Source organism: Equus quagga, chromosome 5 (genome assembly GCF_021613505.1).
Source record: "Equus quagga isolate Etosha38 chromosome 5, UCLA_HA_Equagga_1.0, whole genome shotgun sequence".
Lineage (NCBI taxonomy): Eukaryota > Metazoa > Chordata > Mammalia > Perissodactyla > Equidae > Equus > Equus quagga.
The window spans coordinates 13,564,733-13,585,316 of record NC_060271.1 but is presented as its reverse complement, the minus strand read 5'-3'; the positions used below and the strand labels follow the sequence as shown (position 1 = coordinate 13,585,316).

The following is a 20,584-nucleotide window of genomic DNA, read 5'->3' as shown; positions in this document are numbered from 1 at the left end:
AAAACAAAGAAAAATAAAGATCTAAAACCTATCCTTCTCAAACACTTCCTAACTCATTTTATGAGGCCAACACTACCCTGATACCAAAATCAGACAAGAATGACAAATAAAAATTACAGGCCAATATTACTGATGAATATAGATGTAAAAATCCTCAACAAAATATTAGCAAATTGACTACAACAATACATTAAAAGGATCATACACCATGACCAAGTGGGATTTATTCCAGGGATGCAAGGATAGTTCAGCATCTGAAAATCAACCAATGTGATATACCACATTAACAAAATGAAGAATAAAAATCACATGATCATCTCAACAGATGCAGAGAAAGCATTTGACAAGATTCAGCATCCATTTATGAAAAAAACTCTCAATAAAATGGGTATACAAGGAAAATACCTCAACATAATAAAACCTATATATGACAAACCCACAGCTAACATCATACTCAACAGTGAAAAATTGAAAGCCACTCCTCTTGAGAACAGGAAGAAGACAAGTATGCCCATTCTCACCATTCTTGTTCAACATAGTACTGGAAATCCTAGCCAGAGCAATTAGGCAAGAAAAAGAAATAAAAGGGATGCTGCAAGAAATACAATACTAGGCAGAGAGGAAAAATTTCCATTCCCTTTAATATTTCTGTATATATCCAAGTCCATCAGCCAAGGGTAGAGCTAGCACTTAAACTCAGGTTCTCAGACTCCCTTCCTCAGCTGGTCTGAGGGAACTTGCTGTGGTAACAGCCTGCTTGCTTTCCAGTCCACCAGTGCTACTCAAGGCAGAAACTTATCCAGCAGCCATCAAGGGAGAAGAGCTGCTCCTCTTCTTTACTACGCAGGTATTAAATCTTTTCCTAGCTGTTCCTCTCAAAAATCCTTGAGATTAACCACAAAAGGAGGTTTTCTCCCTGGAAACCAAAGTCCTGTGATCTGTCAGACAGTCTCTGGGAAGTATTTAAGATCCACAGTTCTGTTCTCAAAGCAAAATCAGAAAAAGTACCAAATTTTGTTTCTTTGCGTTCATGAAGGTTCACTCAGTGAGGTGGACATCGTTCCCAAAATTGGAGGGAAACTTGCTCTTTTTCTTCCCCCTCCCCTTGGTTAGGTCTCTGTCCCTTTGCTAAGAGAGCTCATCTATAGGATAATTGCCTAGGGGCACGACACCTGCTTAGAGACAAACAGCACTGGAGCTGGGGAGCTCATCCTTGCAGAAGGAAGTAAGAAGAGGCTGGAACTGTGTAGAAAGAGGTATTACTATTAGTTTTACAAAAATATTTTGCTGTTTTATCATAACACAGGCCTCCAAAATACAAGCCGGGGACTCTGGTGCAGACAAAATAACAGTATGAAGAGAACATAATTCCATTCCTAAAACAAAGGTGAGAATCAACTGCATTGTTTACATAAATTGGGTATCTAACATTATCAAGGTTTAAAATTGTTAACTAAGTCACAAGGTAGCTTGTTTAAGCACTGTGGCTTTGACTCTGCCTCCCTCTTACTTACTCATTTTCCATTAGGAAGTCCACAACGTATTTTTTCAAGCAATAAAGATGGGCGTCCACAAGGCCTGTGTGGAAACGTATTCTGGGGTGCCTGCAAAAAGAATAAGAGAGAAGGGGCTCACAATCGGGTAAAATGGGTTCTATCCTGTTACTAGGTAGTAGGCATTAGAAAGTTTATGAGGGTCAGAGCCATGCTGCCTCCACCCCACTCAGGGGAGACCCCTATGGTGGATACCAGCTCTGATCCTACCACATAAAAGGGCTTCTCCTAGAGAAACCCTATCGCACAATTTATGAGGCTTTTAGGCTTCCAAAGACATTACACCAAAACTGGTGAGCCATCAAATCACTGATAAGCCACTTTCTTCTATTCTATCACAAATTCCTACCCACAATTCTTGTAACTAACATTTTCTTGCTTCTGCTCCAACTGCCCCACTTCCGGCAGGCTACACTTTAGCCATGCTTTCCTCCAGGATTTGGCCTGTATAGTAGTCCCCCTTATCTGCCGTTTCACTTTCTGTGGTTTCAGTTACCTGTGATCAACTGAGGTCTGAAAACATTCAGTGGAAAATTCCAGAAATAAACAACTCATAAGTTTTAAATTGCGCACTGTTCTGAGCAGTGATGAAATCTCATGCCATCCTGCTCCGTCTCCCCTGAAAAGTGAATCATCCCTTTGTCCAGCATATCCCATGCTGTACACTCTACCCGCCCATTAGTCACTCAGGAGGTGTCCAGGTTATCAGATTGGCTGTCGTGGTACTGCAGTGCTTGTGTTCAAGTAATCATTATTTTACTTAATAATAGCCCCGAAGCACAAGACTACTGATGCTGGCAATTTGGATATGCCAAAGAGAAGCCGAAAAGTGCTTCTTTTAAGTGAAAAGGTGAAAATTCTAGACTTAATAAGGAAAGAAAAAATTGTATGCTGAGGTTGCTAAGATCTACAGTAGCTTTTATTATAGTATATTGTTATAATTATCTTATTTTATTGTTAGTTATTGTTGTTAATCTCTTACTGTGCCTAATTTATAAATTAAACTTTATCATAGGTAAGTATGAATAGGAAAAAACATAGTATACATAGGGTTCAGTACTGTCTGGGGTTTTAGGCACCCACAGACAAGGGGGGACTACTGTATTACTCCATTTTCAAAGATGATGAAGTAAAATTCTACAAATACTCTCTAACTCCCTACTCTTATTTATTCATCAGGACTTTCCCCAGATACACTTTCTCTAGGAAACCTTCACTGACAACCCAAGTCTGTGCTCCCACAACACTTGGTGCCCACCTCTACCAGCTAACTTATCATATGGGAGGTTAACAGCCTATTTACTTGTCTCTCTCCCACTAGACTAAAAGTTCCCTGAGGGCAGAGATTTATCTTCATAGCCTTACCACTTAGCATTGTACCTCACACAGAGTAAAATGTTTAATAAATAGTTATTGAACAAACAAAGAAAGGAACAAATTAGGTCAAATTAAGGCATTTGCCTAGTTGCTATCTATTTTAGTATGCCATCTTTGGTTTCGGTCTTAAGAAATACAATACATATAATTTATGTCCAAGGTCACTTTATTTAATAAAAACAGACAGCTGAGGGAGAGGAGGGGAGGGGAAGAGTAGAGTGGAAAAATGGAGATTCCAATGATAACTTCCCGGTTACCATCTTTCTTTTACTCTGTGTTACTTTGCTTTGACTGGCTCATAGTTTTAAGGAAAATTATTCTCATGGCACCTAGATATCCTAAAAATAATTTATCAAATAACTTACGGTGAACCACCCTGGGCTTCCACTCTTTTGGGAGAAGGAGAACAAAATGCTTCCAAAAGAACAACAGAGGAGTCAGACGGGATCCCACACCCATAAGACACACACACACACACACACACACACACACACAGACATGCCAATTAATGTATACAATGAGATGAAGAAAAAAGTAGAAGGTACTTCCCAATCCTAACTTCCTGAGATTCTGTTTTTTTCCCTTCTTCTTCTCCCCAAAGCCCCTCAGTACATAGTTGCACATTCCAGCTGCAGGTCCTCCTGGTTCTGCCACGTGGGACACCCCACCAGCATGACCCCATGAGCAGTGCTACATCTGTGCCCAGGATCCAAACCAGCAAAAGCCTGAGCCACTGAAGCGGAGTGCAAGCGAAACCAACCACTTGGCCACCGGCAGGCCCCTGAGATTCTTGACTTCTAAGAAATTCCTCAGGAAATAGAATTTTCCAAATGTGAATGTGGTTACTGTGTGGTGCCTGGGTTTCTTTCAAAGTCCACATCCTGATAATTCTCTCCCTTGATCTAACCAATTTGGAAAGCTGCACTCTCTTGTTCAGTCTCTTGGTTTACAAACTCCTTGAATCATTCTACACACTCTATCTATATTATTTAATCCTCACAAATACCTCATGAGGTAGATACATTACTCTCATTTTTATAGCTGAGGTCAACTTGTATTACACAATCAGGAAAGGAATAATTTAAAAGTTTGAATAATCATTTTCTAAACTGTTATCAATCCCTAGCATACAAGTCATTAAAGTTCATTTAGCATTTTATAGTTTATAAATGTTTCTTCAGCTTTTTACTCTCATCCCATAAAGTAGGTAAAACAAAAATCATTGTAAGAAAAAATGTTCCAAAAATTTTGGTGGTATACTCAAGACTACAGATTTAGTTACAAATCTGGAACACAACAAAGGGACACAGATGAGTAATTCAGAGATTTTTTTCTTTCAGATGAAATTTGTAGTGAATATAAATCTTGGGACTGGGAGACTAATGGCATTTAACTTGTCAAAAAGGTGGTTTCCTTATTTCATTTTATTGTTTGTAAATGATATTAGAAATAAGGATGTTTTAAAAGAAAACAAACAAACAAAACCAAAAATTTCAAAGAGGCACCAGTAAAATCTGAGTAACTGGCTGATTGCTTGGGCCAGGAAGATGTTTTGGATTTGTATAAAATAGAGGAGGGAATCGGTAAATGGAAATTTAATAAGACGTTAATAAAAAATAATTGTAATTATCAATAAGAAATAGTTAAATTTTATGTTTTAAAAGATAATTTAAAACAACTTTCCAATCATAAAAAAGTCCATGCAATAAAAAATAATATACATGAAAAACCTGTGGGAGTCTTTTCAATGATAAAATAAAAATAAAAGCTCAGAGAAATGGTATAAAAAATTTAATCTTCAAAGTCTATAAATCTTTGAAAAACTCCCACAGGTTTTTTATTCTTTCATCTAACATAAGCATAATTTTAAAAATGCTTTTAAAAAGAGCTATTAAAGGGGCTAGCCCCGTGGCCGAGTGGTTAAGTTCGCGCGCTCCGCTGCAGGCGGCCCAGTGTTTCGTTGGTTTGAATCCTGGGCGCGGACATGGCACTGTTCATCAGACCACGCTGAGGCAGCGTCCCACATGCCACAACTAGAAGAACCCACAAGGAAGAATATACAACTATGTACCGGGGGGCTTTGGGAGAAAAAGGAAAAAAATAATAAAATCTTTTTTTTTTTAAAAAAAGAGCTATTAAAAAAGAGAAAAAGTGAGTGGAGAAGAAAAGAAAAGATCTTAGAAAAGCAGAACAGATAATGGACAAAGATAAAAAAGTCTAGGAAACCTAGGAGAAGGTAAGCCATCAGGAACGTAAAGAATATCTTCAGGGTATTTCTGTAGACCTATTTTTAAAAGAGTAAGTCATAGATTTTAGAATTTGAATTTGTAATGTTTAAAATTTTGAGGGAAATATAGCATATTTTTATGATCTTAAAAACAGGAATACCAGTTTTTAAAGCAAGGAATAAAACTAACAGGTGAAATAATTTTAACAATTATCATTACTTTTTAAAGATTTTATTTTTCCTTTTTCTCCCCAAAGTGCCCCCGGTGCACAGTTGTATATTTTCAGTTGTGGGTCCTTCTAGTTGTGGCATGTGGAACGCTGCCTCAGCGTGGCTTGATGAGCGGTGCCATGTCCGCGCCCCGGATCTGAACCGGTGAAACCCTGGGCCGCCAGAGCGGAGCAAGCAAAACCAACCACTTGGTCATGGGGACGGCCCCTTAACAATTATCAATAATATTATTTTAGAAAAAACAAGGAATGTATACATGAAATACATACTGGGAAAGATGCAAGGATTAAGCATTTACTGTTTAACCACAAAGATCAATGGCTTTTAAAGCATCTTCAAGAAAGTCTTGAGCCTGTGAGTTCAGAATTTCTGTTGTCAATTTCATCTTATCCAAAGTTCTCTCCAAATTCTTTAATTTACCTCTTCTCTGGAATATCTGACTGCCAAGGTTCCTTTGGCTTCTGACAGCCCTGCAGTCTGGCTGTGGGTGAAGTGAAGGAGGGGCAGGGCATTGGCCTCAGAGTCCCACTTTGCTCTAGAGAGGCAACTATCGTATTTCCCTCCTTCCTCCACCCCTCTCATTTTGGCTTCTAGGTCTTCTGTCTGCTCTTTCACCCTGCTTCGCCATATCCTGGGCATTCATTTCCAGGATCAGTGTGAGTCTCCCTCCCCAGGAATTCTTCCTTTGCCAACCATTTTATTTATTTATTTGTTTATTTATTTATTTTTTAAGATTGACACCTGAGCTAACAAGTGTTGCCAATCTTTTTTTGTTTTTTTGCTTTTTCTCCCCAAATCCCCCCAGTAAATAGTTGTATATTTTAGTTGTGGGTCCTTCTAGTTGTGGCATGTGGGACACCACCTCAACATGGTCTGATCAGCAGTGCCATGTCCGCACCCAGGATCCCAGCCGGCAAAATCCCAGGCCGCCGAAGCGGAGCGTGGGAACTTAACCACTCGGCCACGGGGCCGGCCCCCTGCCAACCATTTTAAATCATACTGAAAGAGATGTCTCCTAGAATAGCAATGGAAAAGATGGTATAGATGAAGTACTTGTGATTTTATTCTCAACCGTTCTTTTCCAGATGCACATAATGCAATCTAACGAGAAAGAGAAAATTCCTTCTGAAAAAATGCTTTCTGGGAGTCATTAGACTTAGGAATCTACCACAAGCATTCAAACATTTAGGAATGCAAAAATGCATTCAACAACATTTACTAACAGCCTAGTAATGGTAACAGGTGTTGTGCCAGATAAACAGATGAATAAGACAGATCTGGTCTCTGCCACAATATATATGTCATTTTTATGGTTGTTGAGGGCAGTTATTATGATTGGTAGTGTTAGTATAAACAGTAGCTAATAGTCTATCAAGGGAAGCAATTTCCTTTTAAAGATCTTCAAAGAGAATGTCTTGCTCATATCCCTTTCTTTTTAAAAAAAAATTGTAGTAAAATATACATAACATAAAACTATTTTAACCATTTTCAAGTGTATAGTTCTGTGGCATTAAGTACACTCACATTGTAGTGCAACCATCATCAATATCTATCTCCAGAACTTTTTCATTTTCCTCAATTGAAACTCTGTACCCATTCAACACTTATTCTCCACTTCCTCTCCCCTCCAGCCCCTTGCAACCACCGTTCTACTTTATCTCTTTATGAATCTGACTACACTAGGAAGCTCATATAAGAGGAATCATATAATATTTGTCCCTTTTTCATTGGTTTGTTTCACTTAGCATAATGTCTTTAATGGTCATCCATGTTGTAGCATGTGTCAAAATTTCCTTCCTTTTTTTTTGGTGAGGAAGATTTGCCTCGAGCTAACATCCGTTGCCAATCCTCCTCTTTTTTTTTTTTGGCTTGAGGAAGATTAGCCCTGAGCTAACATTGCACCATTCTTTCTTTATTCTGTATGTGGGATGCCTCCACAACATGGCTGATGAATGGAGTAGGTCTGTGTGTGGGATCCAAACCCATAAACCTGGACCACCAAAGCGGAGTGTGTAGAAATTTAACTACTTGGCCATAGGGCTGGCCCCCAAATTTCCTTCCTTTTCAAGGCTAAATAACATTCCATTGTATGTATATACTATATTTTGTTTACCTATTCATCTGCCTCTGGACACTTGGGTTGCTTCCACCTTTTGGCTATTGTGAATAACACTGCTATGAACATAAGCATACAAATATCAATTCAAGTTGTTCTGCTTTCACATATGTTTCTTTTTCTTTTTTTCTGCTTTTTCTCCCCAAATCCCCCCAGTACATAGTTGTATATTTTAGTTGTGGCATGTGGGATGCCGCCTCAGCGTGGCCTGATGAGCAGTGCCAGGTTTGCACCCAGGATCTGAACCAGTAAAACCCTGGGCCGCCGAAGTGGAGCACGTGAATTAACCACTCAGCCATGGGGCTGGCCCCTCAAGCACATTTCTTAAAAATTTTTTTTATTCTGGAAAATTTCAAACATATACAAAATAAGAGAAAAACATTCCCATGTAACCATCTTACAGTTTCAACAATTATCAACATTTTCTAATCTTTTTAAATTTTTTGCTGTAGTTTTTTTTTTTTTTTTTGAGGAAGATTAGCCCTGAGCTAACTACTGCCAATCCTCCTCTTTTTGCTGAGGAAGACTGGCCCTGAGCTAACATCCATGCCCATCTTCCTCTACTTTATATGTGGGATGCCTACCACAGCATGGCTTTTGCCAAGCGGTGCCATGTCTGCACCCGGGATCCGAACTGGCGAACCCCAGGCTGCTGAGAAGTGGAACACGTGAACTTAAGTGCTGCGCCACCGGGCCGGCCCTGCTGTAGTATTTATTATGAGTTGAATTATGTCCCCCCAAAAGATGTTGAAGTCCTAACCCCTAGTACCTGTGAATGCAACCTTACTTGGAAATACAGTGTTTGCAGATGATCAAATTAAGCTAAGGTCATTAGGGGGGCCCTAATCCAAAATGATTGGTGTCCTTATAAAAATGGAAATTTGGATACAGAGACGGACATGAATAGAAGGAAGACAATATGAAGACATGGCGAGAATGTCATCTACAAGTCAAGAATATCTGAGGCTACCAGAAGCTAGGAGAGAGGTATGGGACAGGTTCTCCCTCACAGCTGCCAGAAGGAATCAACCTTGCCAACAACTTGATTTCAGACGTCTAGCCTCCAGAACTGTAAGACAATAAACTTCTGTTGTTCTAAGCTACTCAGTTTGTGGTACTTCGTTATGGCAACCTTAGCAAACTAATACAGTACTTTTTCTTGGTGAGGAAGATTGGTCCTGAGCTAAAAATCTGTTGCCAATCTTCCTGTATTTTGTTTGTGGGACACCACCACAGCAGGGCTTGATGAGTGGTGTCTAGGTCCATGCCTAGGATATGAACCTGCAAACCGTGGGCCACTGAAGCAGAGTGCGTGAACTTAACCACTATGCCACCAGGCTAGCCCCTTAATAGAGTATTTTAAAGCAAATTCCAGACATAAAGTCATTTTACCTGTATAGACTCCAGTATATGTAGTATTCATTTCTAACTGAAAAGGACTTCAAAATATAATCACTGTGTTATTACTACACCTAATAAAATTATCAATGACTTCATGTCATCTAATATCCAATCCATATAAAAGTCCCCCTCCCTTATTCCCCTGCCAAGCCATTATCATTAGAGAGAGTGAGTCACCTGTTTTATAGCATTGTATAAATTTCAGGTGGACATTATTATATATCCGTTTCTGTATAGACTACATTGTGTTCACCACCAATAGTCTAGTTTTTATCTGTCACCATATGTAAGCGGGCAGATTACTTTTAAGTGTCGATGAGTTCAAGGATCAAGCTTTATATGTGTTTCAGTATTTACTTACTCAAATTTTCTCCCAATATTAACAACTTGAAATACCGTGTGTCAGAGACAAAGCTTTAAGATCTGGAGGGAAGTTGTAGGAAAGACTACCACACAGACACTGGTGTTCAGAATAATGCAGGACTGCAGAGTCAAGATTTTTCTGAGCTTGCTTTAATTCAAAGAAAACTGAACATAGAGCTATGTGTACTAGCAATACTGTACAAAACAAAAAATTTGTAAAACTATGGAGTTAGGGAATAAAAAAGCAGGCCAGAAGGGCAGCCCGGAAAGAAGGAAATAGGTCCATGAAAGACAAAATAAATACTTAAAAAAAGAAGTAATTAGTATGGTTAAAATTGCACCATTTGCTCCCTCGTAAAATAATCTTAAGATTTTAAATGTCCAAAGCTCTTAATGATTCTAAAAAAGGTCTGAGCCTCTTAGTTAATAACAAGATCTGTAATTCTCCCCCAAAAGCTCTCAAGGGATTCAGATCCTCATTTCTACAGAATGGGGGCAAAGGTCCCTCCCCAGAATCATCATGTGTGCAGGAAGAACTGAGTTACTTTTATTCTGCTCACTGCATAAGTTATAACAAAGGCCAGCTGGAGCTCTATTCCCTGACATGCTCATAGTGCAATGCTCACTTCCTAGAAGAGTGAGTAGAAAAAGGCTGATAGCTAAAGAAGCAGTTTATGGTAGCTGCATGTTTAAAAACAAATTCATCTAGACATCCCACGCAGGCAGACTATTAGACAAGCAGCACTGTTGTAAATGGGACCTGAAGAATTTCTAGCGTAGTGGAAGAACTGGTGTGTATGCTGAGACAGCCCACAGCGACCTAGCGAAGAAGGAAAGAAGGCCTCTACTAACCTAAACTGAGTATGTCCTAACAGTTTATATGACTGCACAGAATGACTTCTTCAAAACCAAACTGAGTCCAAAACTTGGAGACAGGAGAATAGTAAGGAATGGGAACAGAATGAAGAAAACTCAGTTGACCAAAAACTCCAGATACAAAACAAACTTTAACATACGTCTTTCTTTGCATAAATATGAATGCTAACAGGTGAAGGAAATGTCATGCATGGCTCCTGAATTCAGATGCCAGGGAACTGGAGCTTGAAACAATGATTCTTAAGAACCAGGAGCAACAATTCCAATAAGGGTAAAAGCCTCCTATGATAACTTAGCCATCTTAAAGTGTTTGATGCAACAACATAAACACCCTCTCTCTCTATTTGAGACCATCAGATAATCACCCTCTATTTTATTTGGCAATCTTAAACATGTTCCAGTAAAGAAGCATCTTCTCTCTCACTAGAAGAGTCAGAGCTAATTCCCTACTGCCTAATCATCACAATTTAAAAGAAACTAGAGGCCAAGGTATGCTTGAAATAACCAAGTTTGCTCAAAAGAAGAGGAAAGAGAATGACTTATGGAGCATGGCTACTTACTAGCTTTCTATAATTGTAATGAGATAGATTTTGGGGCAAGCACTTGTTGCATAACTACTTGGTAGCCATTTTATAGGAAGGCACCTACCATACCACCCCAAATGCCTGATCTTGGCACTGTACGTGGCAGGAACGAGAGATTGCTGCCCATTAGGAGTGCATATGGAGTCACTAAACTAAAGGTCTGCCTGTGCAGCTGAGTCGCCTATGGCACAATTGGTGCTCAGGCCTCTCTAAGAAAAGCCGGTGTGTTGAAGTGAAAGCCCGGGACTCAGTGCAGCAGAAACTGCCAGAGCTGGAAGAGTTCTTCAGAGTTCTAAGTGCTGCTCCCCACCGTACTGACAGAAAACAAAGGAAATTATCTTAGTCCATGTCAAAAACAAATCACTTCACTCCTCTAGGAGACTGCCCCTAGCTTATATTCATTGAATACCTACTATATCTCAGGCACTTGGGATACAGGAGTGAACAAAATGGACATGACCCCTGCATGAAGCTTACAGTTGAATGAAAAATAAATTATTTCAAGTATGTAAAAGCTGTAAAAGGCAAGCACAGAAAGCTATAGAAGCACATAATGGGGGACCTGGCCCAGGTCAGAAGGTGATGGGGAGCTTCTGTTTAAGCTTAGACCTGAAGGAAGAGCAAGAGTTAGCCAGGAGAAAGGGGTGGAGAAACTGAGATGGGCACTTTGGGCAGAGAAAACAGTAGATGCCAAGACCCTGAGGCAGATTGGTGAGTGCGAGGAGCTAAAGATGCTCAGTACCGATAAAACAGAAAACAAGATGGGGAAAGGCACAAGATGAGGTTGGAAAGGTTCTAGGCCATGTTAAGGACTTTGGTCTTTATTCTAAAGGAAATAGGTCTCAGGTTGTGTATAGGTAAAGGTAGAAGTATATAACACAGAATCATCTCCCATGTCTCTAGCATATTCAGTATCTTAAGACTAAGGACCACTTGTATTCTGTAGTATCACTGGCTTAACAGTGAGCTAAATCAAAGTTGAAAGGCACCTTGGTATAGTAAAAAGAGCACCGGACTAAGAGTCAGGTTTCTAGTTCTGATCTTGCTGCTAAATACTGCACAATCTTTCCTCATGCCAGCTTCCTTGTTATAAAACGGAATATTGTGCTTCAAAGAGTTCTAGAACTTCATGGAGGTGCTTCAGGAACTACTATGGGAAGCCTGAACCAGAATAATCCTGTGTTCTATGTTTTATATCTTAGGTTTCTATATAAGATTTCACTTAAAGGAAAAGTTCCACTGCCTTAAGAGAAAATTGGAAAATTACTGCAATTTTTAATCATAGATAATACATTAATTCAATAAACACGGAGATCTATCATATTACTGACCTGTTGCAGAGTTATCAGGATGATCAGAAATTACTTAAAATGTGTCGTATGGTACTTGTCATATATTAGGCACTCATTAAATGATAACAATTATTATTATTATCATGGGCCAAGCACTGTGCTTGGTACCAGGGACACAGAGTTGAAATAAACAGACGTTGCCCTTAGGAGCTCACGATCTAGTAGAGAAGATGACATGTTGAAAAACATTTTATAGTATAATGTGGTACACATAGTAATGAAGGGAGCTAGTACAGAAAAGGATGCAATGATTTCTCTAAGGGAGCAGGCTTAGGATAAGGTTTCACAGGGGTGGATGAAGCTTGAGGGTGGTTCTGAAAGATGAGAAGAAATCTGCTAGGCAGGTAAAGCCTAGCCCGCTAGGCAGGAAAAGGATATTTCAGATTGAGGGACTAGTGTATATTGTATTTTGTATCTTAGGTGATGGAAAATCATGGAAAGTTACTGTTTTAAGGAAATACATATACATGGTATGCTGGTTTTGTATGTATTAGCTGAGCTGGAATTACATTATACAAAACTCTCTTTTCTGAATGGTTCTGAGTTGGTTAGCAACGGCCACAAGAGATATTTTGCACAAGTGACATTTAGAAGGCAAAAGTAAAGCTCCAACCACATTTTTTATGCTCTGAAGGTCAATGGATGGTGCCAAGTACTTGGTAACTTGTGCACGTCACTGATATGCTAGCTCACTTAGTAGGCACAGAACAGTACCCAGACCTCCAGTTCCCCCAGAGCCTGCCAGATATCCTCCTTCACCTTCTCTTGAATTCTGAGCCAAGCACTGTGTAGCTCTGTGGTGAAGGATGCCAGCTTCTCCTGCAGATCACCCACAACTATGAAGCTGAAGGTGCTAAGAGACAGATGTGGGTACCACTTTGTCCTGTGGTCCGTGTTTGTTCTTGCTCGTGTCCAATCCAGCTTTCCTTTCTGACTGTTGGTCTGACAGTGATATCAGGCTCAACACTAGACACAGAAGCAACAGCATGCATACACTGCTCTACCAGCTTCCATAATTGCATAATAAATCCTTTATTCTATATCACTCACGGTGGTTCTGCTTCTCTGATATAAAAATTGCTACCAGAAGCGGTCCTGGAAGAATGGAACCTTAACGATGGGTTTATTGAATTTACTGAATTGGTTCTGTGTTACCTGGAATTAGTTCTCTGATTTAGGTTTAAAGGCCTTCCAACCAAGAGGATGACACCCACCCAGATTAATCTGGATAATTTCCCTTACTTAAAATCAACAGATTGTTGATGTTAACCACATCTACAAAATACCTTCACAGTAACACAGATTAGTGTTTGAAAAACTGGGTACTAGAGCCTAACCAAATTGACACATAAAAATAACCATCACATAGACTGATGAGAACCACATGTCTAACATTAATACAGGAGCCAGCAAAGCCTTCCTAGGCAGGATCACACTGCTCTCACCCTCCCTGCCATCCTAACCCAGAGAGCTGGAACCTGCTGAGGCCTGGAACATCCCTCACCCTCCCCAAGAGGTACTCTAGACAGCAACCTGCACAGCCCCATTGACAAAGAGCTCCTACTCAAAGATAAGCCCAGGAAAGAGAGCTGTCTCTCCCAAATTATTCTTCCAAGCTGCCTGGTCCACTATGTCCGAAGAATTCAGTAAAAAAAAAGAGTTACCATCTTCCATAGAAACTGGGTAAAAATGGACATATTTCAATTTGCATTTGACTTGGTCTCACTGGCCTAGCTAATATGACCTTTCACAGGTCAACCTTTCAGTCCTCAATTCTCCTGGGAAGATGAAGCAATATTCCTATTTTCAGGTCCAGTTCCAAGCTGGCTGTGTAGATGGCCAGAGGCAAAGGCCCAGTAAAGGATCACTGAGGGGTTCATTCCTCAAAGCTTGGTTCCAGATCTTTCATGGCTAGAGTTACATCAAACTCAAAAGACATTACAAAACAATCTGCTCAGACACTCCCCACCCTTTGGAGTTCAACAGTTAGGTAAATAAATTTTTCCTGAGTGCCAGATATGTGCTAGGTACTTAAGTGTATTAGGTATATAATACTGAATGAAACATAGCTCTGATCTAGTAATCACTTTATTGTTTGTAAACCTCTAAAGACTTCCCTTGCTAATATTAAAGCTTTTCATATTATACTCTGTGCTTCAGAGAAACTTGTACTTTTGCTTTCTTTTCTCTGTGCCTTTGCTCGTGTGGCTCCTTCTGGAATGCCTGCCTCTACCCATGTGCACCCACTACTCCCAACATCTATAAATCCTTAAAGTTCCAGCCTCAAATGTAATTTTCTCCATAAAAGTTTCCCTGATTCTCCTAATCTAGTGAGATTTTCCTTTCTAAATACTTACAGAATTTCATCAGAAAAATCTCTTATAGTACTAATGTCCTATTCTACGTTGTGTATATTGCTCACCTTTTTCAGGGAAGGAGGCTTCAAGACCTGATCATTGTATCAGCACAGTGTCCAGGACAGTGTCTTACATGGCAGGCACTAAATAATACTTACTGAATGTCCTAAAAGAGCATACATTCTAATAAGAGATACAAGGTCATCAGAAACAAATGTTAGGAGACTTCAGGAGGGTCCTGATGAGTTTGGGTGTACTTAGAACATTCCTGATTGGTCCAGGAGAGTTGGCAAGGTTAGGTGCACAGCAGGGAGTGGGAAGATAGGGGCAGGAATGGGGCAAATTACTGAATAAGATAGTTATCCTCCTCTAACAGTGACACTTCCTGCACTCATGGTAGCAGCTATTATCTAGCTATGTGATGAGCTCCTTCTCTCAACCTAATTCCACGTAGTAGCTTTACAGAGATAGGCTGGATCCTTGGGGACTGCCTAACCCTGCCTAAAATTCCAACCTTCCTGTCCCATCTCTCTCCTATCCTTCATAGCCAAATTTCTCAAAAGAACAGTCCAAGGTGCTATTATCATTTCATCATCTTACACTCTACCCACTTCAATAAGGTCACTAATGACTTCCATTTTAGTAAAATACAGTGATCATTTAAAAATTATCATCTTACCTACCCTCATAGCCACATTCAAAACTACTGCTACTTCCTCCCTCTGGCTTCTGTGACATTATGTTCTCTTGGTTTTCCTTTTCTCTTTCTCTCTCTGCTCTGAGTTTGCTTTGGAAGCTCATGATCCTCTAGCTGGCCTAGGCCTGTTCCTAACCGTCTTTTCTTCTCATTCTATGCTCTCTCCCTAAGTGATTTCATCCATGTCCACATCATCAGTCACCATCTATACATCAGTGATCAAAAATTTTTATCTTAGGCATAGTCCTATCCTCTGAGCTCCCAGTACATATATAAAACTTCCTACTTTAAAACATCTTTACCTGGATATTTTAAAAGTACCTCAAATTCAGCATATCCCAAACTGAACTCTGGATCTCAGTGCCACAAACTCAGTGTTCCCAATCTCATTATCTATCCTGTTGCTCAAACCAGAAATCTGAGTCATTCCTGACACCTTTCTACACCTCAGCCCCACGGTTTAATCATACACCAAGTCCTCAGATTTTGCCTGCTAAATCCTTCTCTAATTTATCTACTTTTCTCCATTGCCACTGTCAATACCCTAGTCCAAATTACCATTATTTCTTACCTGGATTACTATAATACCCTCCCTTACCTGCTCTCTCTATATCTCTCTTACCAAACTCCAATCCATTCACCACACTACATCCGGAGTTATCTTTTCAAAAGGCAATTTATCCTGTCATTCTTCTACTTAAAACCCTTTGGTAGTTAGGACTGTGGTAGATTATTTTCCAAAACAGCCACAATTATTCCCTTCCCTGTACTCACATCTTTTGTAAAGTGACTTTGTAGCTCCTCCCATTCAATACCAAGAGGTAGAGTTTACTTTCCCACCCCGTCAACCTGGGCTGGCTTATGAGTACTTTGACCAAAAGAATGTGGTAGGAATGCTGCTGTTTCAGTCCTTTCTCCAATATACAAGATTAAAAAGTCTTACTTGGCTCTGCCCATAAAAACTCCATGCCAGAGTACATTCAAACACAAGATGACACTCTGACTCCATTAATGTTCTCTTCCAACAAATTTATTGGGCTCCTACTAAATGTTAGGCCATGTATTAGATCCTAGGGGTTACAAAGACAAACAAAATATAATCATCCTTATGTAACTTATAGTCCAGAGCAATAAAGGGCTATAGATGTTATCGAGAAGTCTCTACAGTCAGAGTGCAAAGAGAGTCAGAAAAAGCTTCATAGAGAAGTGATATTTGAGCTGAGTCTTGAAAGAAGAGCAGGTATTTAGCTAGGGAAAGAAGGGTAACTTTGGCTGAGGGAATCCCAGGAATGGTGAAAGCAAAAGAACAGAGGCGTACAAAGGAATGGTCAGAGAAGTATAAGCAACTTTCCATGGCTGTATGGTGGAGTGTGGAGAATGGGGTTGTACTGGCGGAATGGTGAGACATAAGGCAAGAAGGGTAAGCATGGTTAGACGCTGACTGACAGCCTTAGGAATTTGTGCTTTATCCTATAAGCAATGTGTTTATAGGTGTAGGGGAAAGAAGCAGTTGAAAGCAAAGCTGAAAATTCTGCAGAGTGTTAGAAAAACTAATGGAGCAAGGTTCCAGGGAAGGCAGAGGAAAATGAGGTCAAAGACATGAGTGAAGAGTCTGGTCCTAACTAGGAGGAAGGAAACTTCTTCCTCTAAGGCTAGAGAAAAGCAACTGAAGGTGGTTCTCAGCAAAGATAAAATCATGGGTAGAGGTACCATGTTGGGGAAATCAATATCTATTAGCCAGGATTTTCTAACATGAGGAGACAGGGCCATTTTCTGAGAGAGGAAAGTGGCGACAGTTGAGAATAACTGCTGAGGGAAGTGGAAAGGTGGTCCAGCACAGGTGTAGGAATGCAGAGTGGTTCTGAGGGCTCATCCAAGATTGGAACCACGAATTTATAGTGGTGTTAACTGACAACACTGCTTAATATTTCTCCTTAAGACTTTAACAGAACAGAGGCAGGAGTAGATAAAGTAGATGTCAGAGTAATCCAAAGTTGAGGGTTAGGAGGGCAGACACAACAGAAGGAAAATGAGTGAGGATATGGAAGGAAATGCCTGAAGTAATGTACCATAGGGTCTAGACTGGATGAAGAAGGAAATGAAGAAGAGAAAGAGGAAGGAGAGAAAGAGGGAGAAAAGGGGGATAACGGATTGAAAGAGATACAGTCTCATTATATGAGACTGAAATGAAGGAAACAGGATTCTAGGTAAAGATGGCAGATTAAACACAGGCATTAAGCCTATTCCTTTTGAAAGCTCATTAAAGTGACAGTAAAGGCTTTTTTAAAGGCATAACCTCCAAGGACAAAGCTTAGGAGAACAGAGGACAGTAACAAATTTTTGCAAGTTGGAAAGCAGAAAGATAGTGGTAACAGATTTACCTTATCTAAGAAAGCTGAATCCTAAATCAGCCATAAGGAAAGTTGAGCAGCAGCCTGATTTGTACTGCAGAAGCCCTGAAATGATCAGGAATTGGCAGCACAGCTTTTATCCACCTAGAAAAAAACTGGGAGATTTTTCTCTGAAGTCTGTAGCCAGTCCGAAAGAAAAGGCTTAAGGATACTGCCACGGGGGTTCTCTTACCGATAACCCTATCACTTTATAGAAGTGACACTTAAAAGTACAGAAGAGTAAGAATAAAAGTCTGAGTGCCTACGCTGGACAAGATACCTTGGGAAAGGTTCTTGATCCCAACTTCCACAAGTCCCTCTGAACCCCTTCCCCTTAAAAACTGCAAATTAGAGAAATATTTAAGGAATTACAGCTGGTTAGTAATGATACTAATTTAGATAAATAGTATTTCAAGACTTTTCATACCATCAGGAAAATAAGAGTGTAAACCCATTTCTCATCATCTGTAGTCCCAGAAATACAGATCCGGCCATGATCTTTGAGGCTTTGACTTAAGTTCTTGTCTTCCCAGATATAAATGTCTAAACTATCCAAGATTAAAGTGTGAACATTTTATTCCATTTTAAAAGATATCTTTTAGAAGCTTGTTTTCATATTTTCATTACCCTTCCAGTAAAAAACCTTGACTAGTATTCAAAAGAAAGAAAACAACATAACATTGGAGAAAAGCTACATGATTTTCTTATTAAATATTTGGCACAAATACCTTTTACTTATGAATTATTAAAAACACATGTCTTTCAGAAATAAAACAGGAATTTTAGAGCTGCAGAGGGGGTCTTTAAAGAACAACTAAGCCAAGTTCAGCTGGGGAAACTGAGGCTTAGAGAAGCAAGTGATTTGCTCAAGGTCACATAACTGGTTTATCTCAAGACTAAATTCCAAATTCTCTGGACTTGAATTTCCAGTACGATGCTCCTTCTACCAGCAACATTCTTTTCCATTACATATAATGCCTATCCAAGTCTGTAATGGACCAATTCGAAATGTGTAGAAGGTGTTGTGCTTTCTCCAAATCTCCTGGGGTAGTAAGAATCTGGGCCCATTGGAGTAAAGTTTCCAGTAGTGCCTGATGACTCAAAGCTTGCTGGGGAGACTGCCTCTGTATCTGACCAGAGGCTTAGCAGGACTCCTACTCCAACAAGTGTCTTATACTATCTCACTTTATGGGACTAAATATGCCTGGGGCCCAACAAAACAGAACACTCTCTTTGCAGTCAAACAAACACTTCATCCTCTCTCAGAAAGGGGGAAACAGATGGGACGTACATTCCATCATCACTGTCCTTTTCTCCTATAACCAGTACTAAAGCAAGAAAACTTTAAAACAAGGGGTTTCCCGCTCTCCTACATACACACAGTTCTTTTCCGAGATAACTTTGGTGTTTGACCAATAGGAACTAGCCCCCAGTTTTGGAAATTCAGTTACAGAAAAAGGTAGGAAGTATTGTATTCTCATATTCAAAAAGTGCTGGAAAATCTGAGTCTAATTAGACTTTACCCACCATCTCACTGAGGCCAGGAGGAGCACAGTGCCCCACAGGGTCATAGGAACTCAGGGAAGAACATTTTTTACTGCTCATTTATCCTGCCAGTTGTCCTATTACAACTATGCACCAAGGATCCTGAATCAAGGGGGTGTAGATTACAAGCCAGAAGAATGGAAGGAAAAAACCTGCTAACAACCAAAAATGCAACTAGTCTTAGGAAATTGGGAGCTCTGGTCTTAATGGCCCCAGTGCTTACCCAATGCCACAAGCCCAACAGTTATGAGGGAAAAATGAACCTCCACCTGCTCATTATCACCTTACCTCTAGCTATGTCCATCTTCTTTGCTCCCATCATGCCCAAACCCTGCCCTCTTTGGCAGGGACAACTGGGACTAAGGCATTTACTAACGGTCCATCATATGGAGTCATAAGCTAGTTCCTAGGGAAGCTAAAGAGAAGGCAGGGGACAATCTCCACTTTCTAGTTGTAACTATAGAAACATATGACTCTGGCTTCTAAGAACTTAATGCCTAAACCTGACAATTCTAATACAGTCATGTGTCACTTAACAATGGAGATACATTCTGAGAAATGTGTCATTAGGTGATTTTGTCACTGTGCAAACATTACAGGGTGTACTTACACAAATCTAGATGGTATAGCCTACTAAACACCTAGGCTATATAGTACTAATCTTCTGGGAACACATGCAGTCCATGGTCAACTGAAATGTCGAAATGTTGTTTATGTGACATGACTACAGAGCAAAGCATAACATCAGTGCTTGATGGATGCTTAAATGAGTCAGGTCCTTTTTTCACATAATCATAGATAATCACAAATAGTTCTTCTTTCTGCATTCCAAAAGACATAATCCCTTTACCCTTTGGAGTCTTGTAAATTTAGCAGTGCAACACTGCGCACTTTTCAGTTCTTATAGCTTAAATCTATCCTGCATACTGCTGTTAGATTATCTTTCCAGAATCCTGAATTTGAACTATCATTTTGTTACCAATTTCACCTCACTCTGGTGGGACTGACTCACATTCAGAGGAGCTCTGAGTGATGTGAAACTGGTAACAGAACCTGGTGACACAAAGGGACGGGTGATCCCTCCCACCCCGCTTCTGTTCAACCTTTGAGGATCTCTCATCCTGGGACTAGACCGCCATCAGCCAACTGGGTGCTCACCTGCCTGGCCTTCTGTTCCTGCACTGTGTGATCCACCAGAAGTCCAAATTAAAGCCCGAGCAGTTCTCTTTGGCCAAGCTGGGGGGAGGGGGCACTAAATTAGAGCCTCCAGGTAAAAAGGGACCCCCCTGAGCTACATCCCATCAGAATGAGGTGAAATTGGTAACAATTTCCCTCCTCAAAAAGTCTAATAATTCTCCAATATTTAAGGCCCTCTATTTTTGTATGAACCTAATTTCTCAGTCCTATCTTCTAGTGCTCCCCAACAAGGATCTTCCATTTGGGCCAAACAGTTCCTAAACAAGTCTTGCACACCTTGCCTCCACATCTTTGCTCACAACATTCTCCCCACACAGG

The 20,584-nt window shown here is 40.1% G+C and overlaps 1 protein-coding gene across 1 annotated transcript in view; it reads right to left on the bottom strand.

Moving 5' to 3' along the window:
* The window catches only part of EIF2B3 (eukaryotic translation initiation factor 2B subunit gamma), a 128,876-nt gene that overhangs the window by 38,874 nt on the left and 69,418 nt on the right, over positions 1 to 20,584 (bottom strand). The window contains exon 6 of the mRNA XM_046661617.1: positions 1,515 to 1,604. Coding sequence (XP_046517573.1) covers positions 1,515 to 1,604 — 90 coding nt within the window. The remainder of the gene's footprint in view (positions 1 to 1,514; positions 1,605 to 20,584) is intronic.